The sequence below is a fragment of the Oncorhynchus tshawytscha genome, linkage group LG19 (genome assembly GCF_018296145.1).
Source record: "Oncorhynchus tshawytscha isolate Ot180627B linkage group LG19, Otsh_v2.0, whole genome shotgun sequence".
Lineage (NCBI taxonomy): Eukaryota > Metazoa > Chordata > Actinopteri > Salmoniformes > Salmonidae > Oncorhynchus > Oncorhynchus tshawytscha.
The window spans coordinates 16,897,004-16,908,731 of NC_056447.1; the positions used below are offsets into that span (position 1 = coordinate 16,897,004).

At 52.4% G+C, this 11,728-nt stretch overlaps 1 protein-coding gene across 1 annotated transcript in view; it reads right to left on the reverse strand.

Annotated features, from left to right (window-relative positions):
- Positions 1 to 2,283: 2,283 nt before the first annotated feature.
- The window catches only part of oit3 (oncoprotein induced transcript 3), a 26,678-nt gene continuing 17,233 nt past the window's right edge, over positions 2,284 to 11,728 (reverse strand). Inside the window, exons 6-12 of the mRNA XM_042301384.1 lie at positions 10,699 to 10,821; positions 9,993 to 10,153; positions 6,803 to 6,970; positions 6,296 to 6,460; positions 5,559 to 5,650; positions 2,797 to 2,896; positions 2,284 to 2,650 (exon numbers count right to left, since the gene is read on the reverse strand). Of these exons, the coding sequence (XP_042157318.1) occupies positions 2,480 to 2,650; positions 2,797 to 2,896; positions 5,559 to 5,650; positions 6,296 to 6,460; positions 6,803 to 6,970; positions 9,993 to 10,153; positions 10,699 to 10,821 (980 nt within the window). The 3' untranslated portion in view covers positions 2,284 to 2,479. The remainder of the gene's footprint in view (positions 2,651 to 2,796; positions 2,897 to 5,558; positions 5,651 to 6,295; positions 6,461 to 6,802; positions 6,971 to 9,992; positions 10,154 to 10,698; positions 10,822 to 11,728) is intronic.

Here is an 11,728-nt window from a genome sequence, read left to right on the forward strand (position 1 = left end):
AGTGGCTAAGATATAGGAATGCGTTTCGATTTGGCACCCTATTCCCCTATGGGCCCTGATCAAATGTAGTGCACTATATAGGAAATAGGGTGCGATTTGGAACGTAAGCATATATATATATATATATATATATATACTGATGTGCTGTATTTACCAGAGAGACTGACATAAGGGAGTCAGAGGATACAGTGCATTACTGAGGGATGTGTGGCCTGGCCTACATCAATGACTGAAAGTCAGGACTTGATTTGACTATTTGATTTGGTTTAACCAGGAGAGTCTCTGATGGTTCTCTTGACCTTCTGAGTTGTGTAAGTGGTCATGGTAAATTAGTGACAGGTGGATGTTATCATGTCCTTTCCGACTGAACCGCGAGGCCTCTCAAACTCAACTCTGGACCTAGATGCCAGTTCCACTGCTTTCCCCCATAGTGCCCCTCTAATCAGGGCCTGGTTTAGACCTGGGACACCAGGTGGGTGATTCCCCTCTAATCAGGGACTGATTTAGACCTGGGACACCAGGTGGGTGATTCCCCTCTAATCAGGGCCTGGTTTAGACCTGGGACACCAGGTGGGTGATTCCCCTCTAATCAGGGCCTGGTTTAGACCTGGGACACCAGGTGGGTGATTCCCCTCTAATCAGGGACTGATTTAGACCTGGGACACCAGGTGGGTGATTCCCCTCTAATCAGGGCCTGGTTTAGACCTGGGACACCAGGTGGGTGATTCCCCTCTAATCAGGGACTGGTTTAGACCTGGGACACCAGGTGGGTGATTCCCCTCTTATCGGGGACTGATTTAGACCTGGGACACCAGGTGGGTGATTCCCCTCTAATCAGGGACTGATTTAGACCTGGGACACCAGGTGGGTGATTCTCCTCTAATCAGGGACTGATTTAGACCTGGGACACCAGGTGGGTGATTCCCCTCTAATCAGGGACTGATTTAGACCTGGGACACCAGGTGGGTGATTCCCCTCTAATCAGGGACTGATTTAGACCTGGGACACCAGGTGGGTGATTCCCCTCTAATCAGGGACTGATTTAGACCTGGGACACCAGGTGGGTGATTCCCCTCTTATCGGGGACTGATTTAGACCTGGGACACCAGGTGGGTGATTCCCCTCTAATCAGGGACTGATTTAGACCTGGGACACCAGGTGGGTGATTCCCCTCTAATCAGGGACTGATTTAGACCTGGGACACCAGGTGGGTGATTCCCCTCTAATCAGGGACTGATTTAGACCTGGGACACCAAGTGGGGGAAATGAATGATCAGGTAGAACAGACAACCAGCAGACTCCGGAGCTGTATGGGTCCTCACACAGAGCATTGTTGATTCTACAGCGCTTCACGTGGTGGCCTGGTGGTGGTCTTGTGGTGGCCTGGTGGGGGTGGGGGTGGTGGTGGTCTGGTGGTGGTCTGGTGGTGGTGGTGGTGGTGGTGGTGGTGGTGGTCTGGTGGCCTAGTGGTGGTGGTGGTGGTGGTGGTCTGGTGGTGGTGGTGGTGGTCTGGTGGTGGTGGTGTTGGTGGTCTGGTGGCCTAGTGGTGGTGGTGGTCTGGTGGTGGTGGTGGTGTTGGTGGTGGCCTGGTGGTGGTGGCCTGGTGGTGGTCTGGTGGTGGCCTGGTGGTGGTGGTGGTCTGGTGGTGGCCTGGTGGTGGTGGTAGTCTGGTGGTGGTGGTGGTGGTCTGGTGGTGGTGGTGGTGTTGGTGGTGGTCTAATGGCCTAGTGGTGGTGGTCTGGTGGTGGTGGTGTTGGTGGTCTGGTGGCCTAGTGATGGTGGTGGTCTGGTGGTGGTCTGGTGGTGGCCTGGTGGTGGTGGTGGTCTGGTGGTGGCCTGGTGGTGGTGGTAGTCTGGTGGTGGTGGTAGTGGTGGCCTGGTGGTGGTGGTGGTGGTGGCCTGGTGGTGGTGGTGGTGGTCTGGGGGTGGTGGTGTTGGCCTGGTGCTGGTGGTGGTGTTGGCCTGGTGCTGGTGGTGGTGGTGGCCTGGTGGTGGTCTGGTGGTGGTGGCCTAGTGGTGGTGGTGGCCTGGTGGTGTTAGTGGTGGGGACGGCCTGGTGGTAGTGGTGGTGGCGGCCTGGTGGTGGTGGTGGTGGCCTGGTGGTGGTGGTGGTGGTAGTGGTAGTGGTGGTGGCCTGGTGGTGGTGGCCTGGTGGTGGTAGTGGCCTGGTGGTGGTGGTGGTGGCCTGGTGGTGGTCCGCTGGTGGTGGTGGTGGCCTGGTGGTGGTGGTGGTGGTGGTGGCCTGGTGGCCTGGTGGTGGTGGTGGTGGTGGCCTGGTGGTGGTGGTGGCCTGGTGGTGGTGGTGGTGGTGGTGGTGGTTGTCTGATGTCTCAGTCTGGCAGAATGTGTATGGGTCCTCCACTCAGGAGACAATGCTGGTCATGCTCCTACAATATCTATCTCTATTGTATCTATTTCTATGTTTGCAGTGGTGAGATGGCCTGAAGGTGGTATGGAGCTGCCACGACGGTCTGATGTCTCAGTCTGGCAAGATGCGTATGGGTCCTCCACTCAGCACGTGATGCTGGTCCCAGTCCTCCTGTTCCTCCTCAGTCCTCCACAGTTCCCGACGCAGACGCCCTCTACAGCCCTGAGAACAGCGGGAGTCTCCTGCCCCACACACCAACACACGACAATGCAGGAACACCTCCTGTTGACACACACGCAGATAGACACGTGGATACGCACGTAGATACAGAACATAGACACGCACACACATCAGACACACACACACACACACACACACATACATACTGAACTGGCCAGCTGGCTCCCGGGGTGTCTGTTCTTACTGACCTTGTTGTCCTTGCCAACAAACTTGAAGACAGGAACCTGGTAGTGTTTGGATAGCTGGTCCTTAGCAGAGTACTGACGCACCATTTCATCTGAGATACACCTAAACACACAATATAGGGTTAGAGAGGAGGAGAGAAGAGGAAATAGGGGAGAAGGGGAGGAGCGAGAGAGGAGGGGAGGAGCGAGAGAGGAGGGGAGGAGCGAGAGAGGAGGGGGAGGAGCGAGAGAGGAGGAGAGAAGAGGAAATAGGGAGAGAGGGGAGGAGCGAGAGAGGAGGGGAGGAGCGAGAGAGGAGGGGAAGTGGGAAGAGAAGAGGAAAGGGGAAGGAGGGAAGGGAGAAGGGGAGGAGCGAGAGAGGAGGGGAGGGGGAAGAGAAGAGGAAAGGGGAAGGAGGGAAGGGAGAAGGGGAGGAGCGAGAGAGGAGGGGAGGGGGAAGAGAAGAGGAAAGGGGAAGGAGGGAAGGGAGAAGGGGAGGAGCGAGAGAGGAGGGGAGGGGGAAGAGAAGAGGAAAGGGGAAGGAGGGAAGGGAGAAGGGGAGGAGCGAGAGAGGAGGGGAAGTGGGAAGAGAAGAGGAAAGGGGAAGGAGGGAAGGGAGAAGGGGAGGAGCGAGAGAGGAGGGGTAGGGGAGGCGGGAGAGAGGAGGGGAAGTGGGGAGAGAAGAGGAGGGGGAGGAGAAAGGGAGGAGGAGAAAGAAGAGAAGTGGAGGAGGGAGAGGGGAGGAGAGGAGGGGGAGGGGAGGAGGCAGAGAGGAGGGAGAGAGGAGGGGGGGGGGAGGGAGAGAGGAGGGGAGGGGAGGAGGGGAGAGGAGAGAAGGGGAGGAGGGAAAAGAAGAGAGAAGGGGAGGAGGGAGAGGAGGGGAAAGAAGAGGGGAAGGGGAGGGGAGGGGAGGAGGGAGAGTGGAGGGGAGAGAAGAGGGGAAGGGAAGGAGGGAGAGAGGTGGTGAGGAGGTGAGGAGAGAAGATGAGTGCTTTCACTCTAGTGGTAGCATGAGACGGAGTCTACAACCCACACAAGTGGCTTAGGTAGTGCAGCTCATCCAGGATGGTACATCAATGCGAGCTGTGGCAAGAAGGTTTGCTATGTCTGTCAGCGTAGTGTCCAGAGCTTGGAGGCGCTACCAGGAGATAGGCCAGTACATCAGGAGACGTGGAGGAGGCCATAGGAGGGCAACAACCCACCAGCAGGACCGCTACCTCCGCCTTTGTGCAAGGAGGAGCAGGAGGAGCACTGCCAGAGCCCTGCAAAATGACCTCCAGCAGGCCACAAATGTGCATGTGTCTGCTCAAACAGTCGGAAACAGACTCCATGAGGGTGGGATGAGGGCCCAACGTCCACAGGTGGGGGTTGTGCTTACAGCCCAACACCATGCAGGACGTTTGGCATTTGCCAGTGTACACCAAGATTCGCCACTGGCGCCCTGTGCTCTTCACAGATGAAAGCAGGTTCACACTGAGCACATGTGACAGACGTGACAGTCTGGAGACGCCGTGGAGAACGTTCTGCTGCCTGCAACACCCTCTAGCATGACCGGTTTGGCGGTGGGTCGTCATTGTGTGTGGTGGCATTTCTTTGGGGGGCCGCATAGCCCTCCATGTGCTCGCCAGAGGTAGCCTGACTGCCATTAGGTACCGAGATGAGATCCTCAGACCCCTTGTGAGACCATATGCTGGTGCGGTTGGCCCTGGGTTCCTCTTAATGCAAGACAATGCTAGACCTCATGTGGCTGGAGTGTGTCAGCAGTTCCTGAAAGAGGAAGGCATTGATGCTATGGACTGGCCCGCCCGTTCCCCAGACCTGAATCCAATTGAGCACATCTGGGACATCATGTCTCGCTCCATCCACCAACGCCACGTTGCACCACAGACTGTCCAGGAGTTGGCGGATGCTTTAGTCCAGGTCTGGGAGGAGATCCCTCAGGAGACCATCCGCCACCTCATCAGGAGCATGCCCAGGCGTTCTAGGGAGGTCATACAGGCACGTGGAGGCCACACACACTACTGAGCCTCATTTTGACTTGTTTTAAGGACATTACATCAAAGTTGGATCAGCCTGTAGTGTGGTTTTCCACTTTAATTTTGAGTGTGACTCCAAATCCTCCAAGACCTCCATGGGTTGATAAATTTGTTTTCCATTGATCATTTTTGTGTGATTTTGTTGCCCGCACATTCAACTATGTAAAGAAAAAAGTATTTAAGAAGAATATTTCATTCATTCAGATCCAGGATGTTTATTTTGGTGTTCCCTTTATTTTTTCGAGCACTGTCTGTCTGTCTGTCCGTCGTAACCAGTTGTATTTTTGTCGGCAGGATTGATCCATTGGCTTTGGAGTAAAGTATGGAGGAGAAGTGTTTTGTTGGAAACATTTTATAGATAGTCCTGACAGACAGACACCCTGCTCTCTCTCTCTCTGTCTGTCTGTCTGTCTGTCTGTCTGTCTGTCTGTCTGTCTGTCTGTCTGTCTGTCTGTCTGTCTGTCTGTCTGTCTGTCTGTCTGTCTGTCTGTCTGTCTGTCTGTCTGTCTGTCTGTCTGTCTGTCTGTCTGTCTGTCTGTCTGTCTGTCTGTCTGTCTGTCTGTCTGTCTGTCGTAACCAGTTGTATTTTTGTCGGCAGGATCCATTGACTTTGGAGTAAACACCACTGTCCCCAGTCTCGTCCTCCCGTCATGCTGATAGTATATATATATATATATATATACTATCAGCATGACCCCTCCCCTCATATATATATATAGTATATAATGTACATGGTAGTGTAGTACCCACCCGTCTTTGATGAGGTAGTATTTGAGAGCCTGGTCTGCCTTGGCACTGGGGGTAGCAAAGCAGCTCTCCACCAGAGCTGACAAACCCTCCACCTATTGTAAGTCAAGCACAAGTCAAATTTGTAAAGTGAGTAAACTTAAAGTAAAGTACAACATACAAAATTTGACACATAAAAGAGCTTATTAAAAGCCGAATGGAAATCTGAAATTGTCAAATAAATGTATCAGTCAACAAAGTATGATCCACAAGCTAACAAAAACAGAAGATCTTTATTGATCCGTGATATGGAGACAACAGACATGTGGTCACACTGGTTGAGTACCAAATGACACTCTGTTCCCTATATAGTGCACTACTTTAGACCAGAGCCCTATGGCAACCTATTCCCTATATAGTGCACTACTTTAGACCAGGGCCCTATGGCACCCTATCTCCTATATAGTGCACTACTTTAAACCAGGGCCCTATGGAACCCTATATAGTGCACTACTTTAGAGCAGGGCCCTATGGCACCCTATTTCCTATATAGTGCACTAAAAACACTCTTAGAAAAAAAAATCCAAAAGGGGTTCAAGGGTTCTATCTGGAACCAAAAAGGGTTCTTGAAAGGGTTTTCCTATGGGGACAGCCCATGAACCCTTTTAGTTTCCAGATTTAACCTATTTTTTCTAAGAGTGTAGGGCTTTGGTTAACAGCAGTGCACTACATAGGGTGCCATTTGGGATTCAGTACAGTACCTTCTCCCTGGGTTCCACCCCGAAGAACAGTGAGTCGTGTAGGCGTAGTTGGGGTGGAGCCCGGTAGGGCTCAGAGAACTCAGCACTCTTAAACAGCTCCAGAGAGAAGGGGAACAGGCCCTGGGAGTGGCCTGCTAGCTCTAGGGCGGAGCTACGGAGACTGGCCTGGAATGAGAGAGAGAGAGAGAAATTAAATTACACCTACTTAATTTAAAAATGCAATTTAAAGTTGCTCAAGCAACCTTTATAAAAAATAAAAAAAACAGAACGAAATAGATCAAATAAAACAATGAAAAAGGGATAATGATAATTAAATTGCTGAATAAAATAGCTAAAAGGTGGGTTTCCAAACATCATTTAAAGGAAAACCAATAGTTTTATTCCATATTTTCTTTTATTCCATAGCATTTTGTATGTTGGACTTTTATTTTGAATGTTGGACTTTTATTTTGAAATAACTGAGTTTAAGAGGAAGTACTAAAAAGAAGCATTCAATCACCCTCTTACCTGGTAACCGTCGGAGACCTCGTAGTGTCGTGGGAATTCACAGGTGACAGGTAACAGCAGTTTGGAGGTCCTGACAATCATATCCCGGTTACTACCGGACCACGGTCCTGGGCTGGTTTTAGGAAGACCCGTCACTAAATTGGTACCCACTATCTTGTCGTCTGTCACCTGGGATGGGAATCAATCAATCAACCAATCATTTACTCCTGAGGAGGTGAACTATTGCACCCAAAACATGTGTAACCACTGTGATTACTAGTTTGACCCTGCTGGTCATCTATGAACGGTTGAAAGTCTTGAAGAACAGTCTGGCCTTAAATGGCCATGTGCTGGTCATCTATGAACTTTTGAATGTCTTGAAAAACGATTTGGCCTAAATGACCATGTGCTCGTCATCTATGAACATTTTAACATTTTGAAGAACGATCTGGCCTAAATGCCTGTACTCTTAATTTCCACCGGCACAGCCAGAAGAGAACTGGCCACCCCTCGGAGCCTGGTTCCTCTCTAGGTTTCTTCCTAGGTTTTGGCCTTTCTAGGGAGTTTTTCCTAGCCACCGTGCTGCTACATCTGCATTGCTTGCTGTTTGGGGTTTTAGACTGGGTTTCTGTACAGCACTTTGAGATAACTATTGATGTAAAAAGGGCTTTATAAAATACATTTGATGGAATCAATGGGATGGAATCAACATCCAACATTTTAAGGCCGTAAATCAAATCCAGGTTTACCCCTCTTACTGCTTGTATTTCACTCCAGTAGTGCTGTTTCCTAATTACACTACGTGATGTCATGAAAACGATACAAGTAACTCCGTCTGTGGTCCATTGGTTCCGGTCCCCTGTTCTGAAATAAGACTGACAACCTCCGGGTACTGGACTGTAGAATCAGTCAAGACTAATTCATCCAGAGTGGAAGGTGACACAAAGAAGGTAGGTCCTCCACTAGAGGGCCGCAGGTCCTGAAGCTGAACCTGTGTAAGGGCTAGGGTCTAGGATGTAGGGTCTAAGATGTAGGGGCTAGGGGCTAGGATGTAGGGGCTAGGGTCTAGGATGTAGGGACTAGGGGCTAGGATGTAGGGGCTAGGGGCTAGGATGTAGGGGCTAGGGTGCTAGGATGGTCTAGTGGGCTAGGGTGAAGGATGTAGGGGCTAGGGTGTAGGATGTAGGGGCTAGGGTCTGGTCTAGTGTGTAAGGGCTAGGGTGTAGGATGTAGGGGCTAGGGTGTAAGGGCTAGGGTGTAGGATGTAGGGGCTAGGGTCTAGGCATGGGGCTAGGGTGTAGGGGCTAGGGTGTAAATGCTAGGGTGTAGGATGGATGTAGGGGCTAGGGTCTAGGCATGGGGCTAGGGTGTCTAGGCATGGGGCTAGGGTGTAGGATGTAGGGGCTAGGGTCTAGGCATGGGGCTAGGGTGTAGGATGTAGGGGCTAGGGTCTAGGCATGGGGCTAGGGTGTAGGGGGGCTAGGGTCTAGGGGTGTAGGCATGGGGCTAGGGTGTAGGGGCTATGTAGGGGCTAGGGTCTGGCATGGGGCTAGGGTGCATGGGAGGATGTGTAGGGGCTAGGGTCTAGGCATGGGGCTAGGGTGTAGGATGTAGGGGCTAGGGTCTAGGCATGGGGCTAGGGTGTAGGGGCTAGGGTCTAGGATGTAGGGGCTAGGGTGTAGGATGTAGGGGCTAGGGTCTAGGCATGGGGCTAGGGTCTAGGCATGGGGCTAGGGTCTAGGCATGGGGATAGGGTGTAGGGGCTAGGGTCTAGGCATGGGGCTAGGGTGTAGGGGCTAGGTTCTAGGCATGGGGCTAGGATGTAGGGTCTAGGCATGTGGCTAGGATGTAGGATGTAGGGGCTAGGGCTCGTGTTCCTTCCAGTTTTCTGCTGCCAGTGACTGGAACTAATTGCAAAAATCGCTGAAGCTGGAGACTCATATCTCCCTCACTAACTTTAAGCATCAACTGTCAGAGCAGCTAACAGATCGCTGCAACTGTACATAGTCCAGCTGTAAATAGCCCACCCAATCTACCTACCTCATCCCCATATTGTTCTTATTTACTTTGCTGGTCTTTTGCACACCAGTATCACTACTTACACACCAGTGTCACTACTTACACACCATCATCTATCTATCTATCACTCCAGTGTTAATCTGCTAAATTATAATTACTTTGCTACTATGGACAATTTATTGCCTTACCTCCTCACGCCATTTACACACACTGTATATAAATTTTCTTGTTTTCCTATTGTGTTATTGACTGTATGCTTGTTTATTCCATGTATGACTCTGTGTTGTTGTTTCTGTCGCACTGCTTTGCTTCATCTTGGCCAGGTCGCAGTTGTAAATGATAACTTGTCCTCAACTGGCCTACCTGGTTAAATAAAGGTGAAATAAAATAAAAAAATAAACATGGACTAGGCGCTAAGGTGTAGGGGCTAGTGTCAAGGCTAGATTCTAGGGGCTAGGGTAGGGGCTAGATTCTAGGGTAGGGGCTAGGGTCTAGGGGCTAGGTTAGGGGCTAGGGTAGGGGCTAGATTCTGGGGGTAGGGTAGGGGCTAGATTCTAGGGTAGGGGCTAGATTCTGGGGGTAGGGTAGGGTAGGGGCTAGATTCTGGGGGTAGGGTAGGGGCTAGATTCTAGGGGCTAGGGTAGGGGCTAGATTCTAGGGGCTAGGGTAGGGGCTAGATTCTAGGGTCTAGGGTAGGGGCTAGATTCTAGGGGCTAGGCTAGGGTAAGGGCTAGATTCTAGGGCCTAGTGTCAAGGCTAGGGTAAGTGCTAGATTCTAGGGGCTAGGGTCTAGTGTATAGGCTAGGGTAAGGGCTAGATTATAGGGCTAGGGTCTAGTGTATAGGCTAGGGTAGGGGCTAGATTCTAGGGGCTAGGGTCTAGTGTATAGGCTAGGGTAGGGGCTAGATTCTAGGGGCTAGGGTCTAGTGTATAGGCTAGGGTAAGGGCTAGATTCTAGGTTAGGGGCTAGATTCTAGGGGCTAGGGTAGGGGCTGGATTCTAGGGGCTAGGGTAGGGGCTAGATTCTAGGGGCTAGGCTAGGGCTAGATTTTAGGGGCTAGGGTAGGGGCTAGATTCTAAGGGCTAGGTTAGGGGCTAGATTCTAAGGGCTAGCATAGGGGCTAGGGTAAGGGCTAGATTCTAGGGGCGAGGGGCTAGATTCTAGGGGCTAGGGGCTAAGGTCTAGTCCTACCTCCACTACTGTTCCACAGGTCTTGAGGCTGAAGCTGAGATTGATGTGTGTTCCGTTGGAGACGCCGCGGCATGACGAGTTGGACAGGGAGAGTTCCAGGCCCCCCACCAGGTCCCTTAGAACCGACACCTTAATGGAGCTGCTGCTACACTGCACCGGGACTGGACGGACACACACACACAGAGACACACACACACACACACAGAGACACACACACACAGAGAGAGACACACACACACACACACACACAGAGACACACACACCCACACACAGAGACACACACACACGCACACAGAGACACACACACACAGACACACACACACGCACACAGAGACACACACACACGCACACAGAGACACACACGCACACACACAGACACAGACACACACCACACACGCACGCACACACACACACACACACACACACACACACACACACACACACACACACACACACACACACACACACACACACACACACACACACACACACACACACACACACACACACACAGTAGAATGTGTTAAACATGGGTTGGACAGGATGAGTTCCAGGTCCCTTACTAGGTCCTGTATGGAGCTGCTGCCACACGACACATGACCATACAGGTGAAGAGTTTCATGAGTACAGTTAACTGCACAGGGACTGGAAGATACGACCAAACACACACACACCCTGCCACATCACACACACTCTCTGGTCTCACCCTGGCATGTGCGTTTGTCATCCCCCAGCTCCAGTCCTCGGGGACAGTGACAGTGATAGGAGTCCTGTAGTACAGAGCAACCATGGCTACAGCCTCCGTTGTTGTTGTAGCACCCTGCTATCTCTACAGAAAGAGGAGAGGAGGCGGGAGAGGAGGAGGAGGAGAGGAAGGGGAGGAAGAGGGGAGGGGAAGGGGAGGAAGAAGAGGAGGAGAGGAAGAAGAGGAGGAGAGGGGGAGAGGGGGAGAGGAGGAGGGAGAGGAGGAGGAGAGGAAGGGGAGAGGAAGGGGAGGGGAGGGGGAGGGGAGGGGGTAGAGGAAGGGGGAGAGGAGGAGGAGAGGAAGGGAGAGGGGGAGAAAGGAGGGGGAAGAAGAGGGAGAGGAAGGGGAGGAAGAGGAGGGGAGGGGAGGGGGAGAGGAAGAAGAGGAGGAGAGGGGGAGAGGAGGAGGGAGAGGAGGAGGAGAGGAAGGGGAGGAAGAGGAGGAGGGGGGAGGGGAGGGGGAGAGGAGGAGGAGAGGAAGGGGAGGGGGAGAAAGGAGGGGGAAGAAGAGGGAGAGGAAGGGGAGGAAGAGGAGGGGAGGGGGAAGAAGAGGAGGAGAGGAGGAGGGAGGGAGGAGGAGAGGAAGGGGAGGGGAGGAGGAGAGGAAGGGGAGGGGAGGGGGAGAGGAAGGGGAGCAAGAAGAGTGGAGAGGAAGAGGGAGAGGAGGGGGAAGAGGGAGAGGAGGGAGAAGAGGGAGAGGGGAAGGAGAGGAAGAGGGGGAGGCGGGGAAAGAATAGGCAGAGAGGGGGAGGAGGGGAAGAATAGGGAGAGAGGAGGAAGGGGAGGAAGAGGAGGGGAGAAGGAGGTATAAAGGACAAGGAGGGGGAGGGGGAAAGAATAGGGAGAGAGGAGGAAGGGGAGGAAGAGGAGGGGAGAAGGAGGTATAAAGGACGAGGAGGGGGAGGAGGATAACACTTTAGGAGGAGGAGTTTGCACTTTTGGAACTATTCGAATGGTTCTCAATATAGTGAAAGATAACGAATGCTATTTGA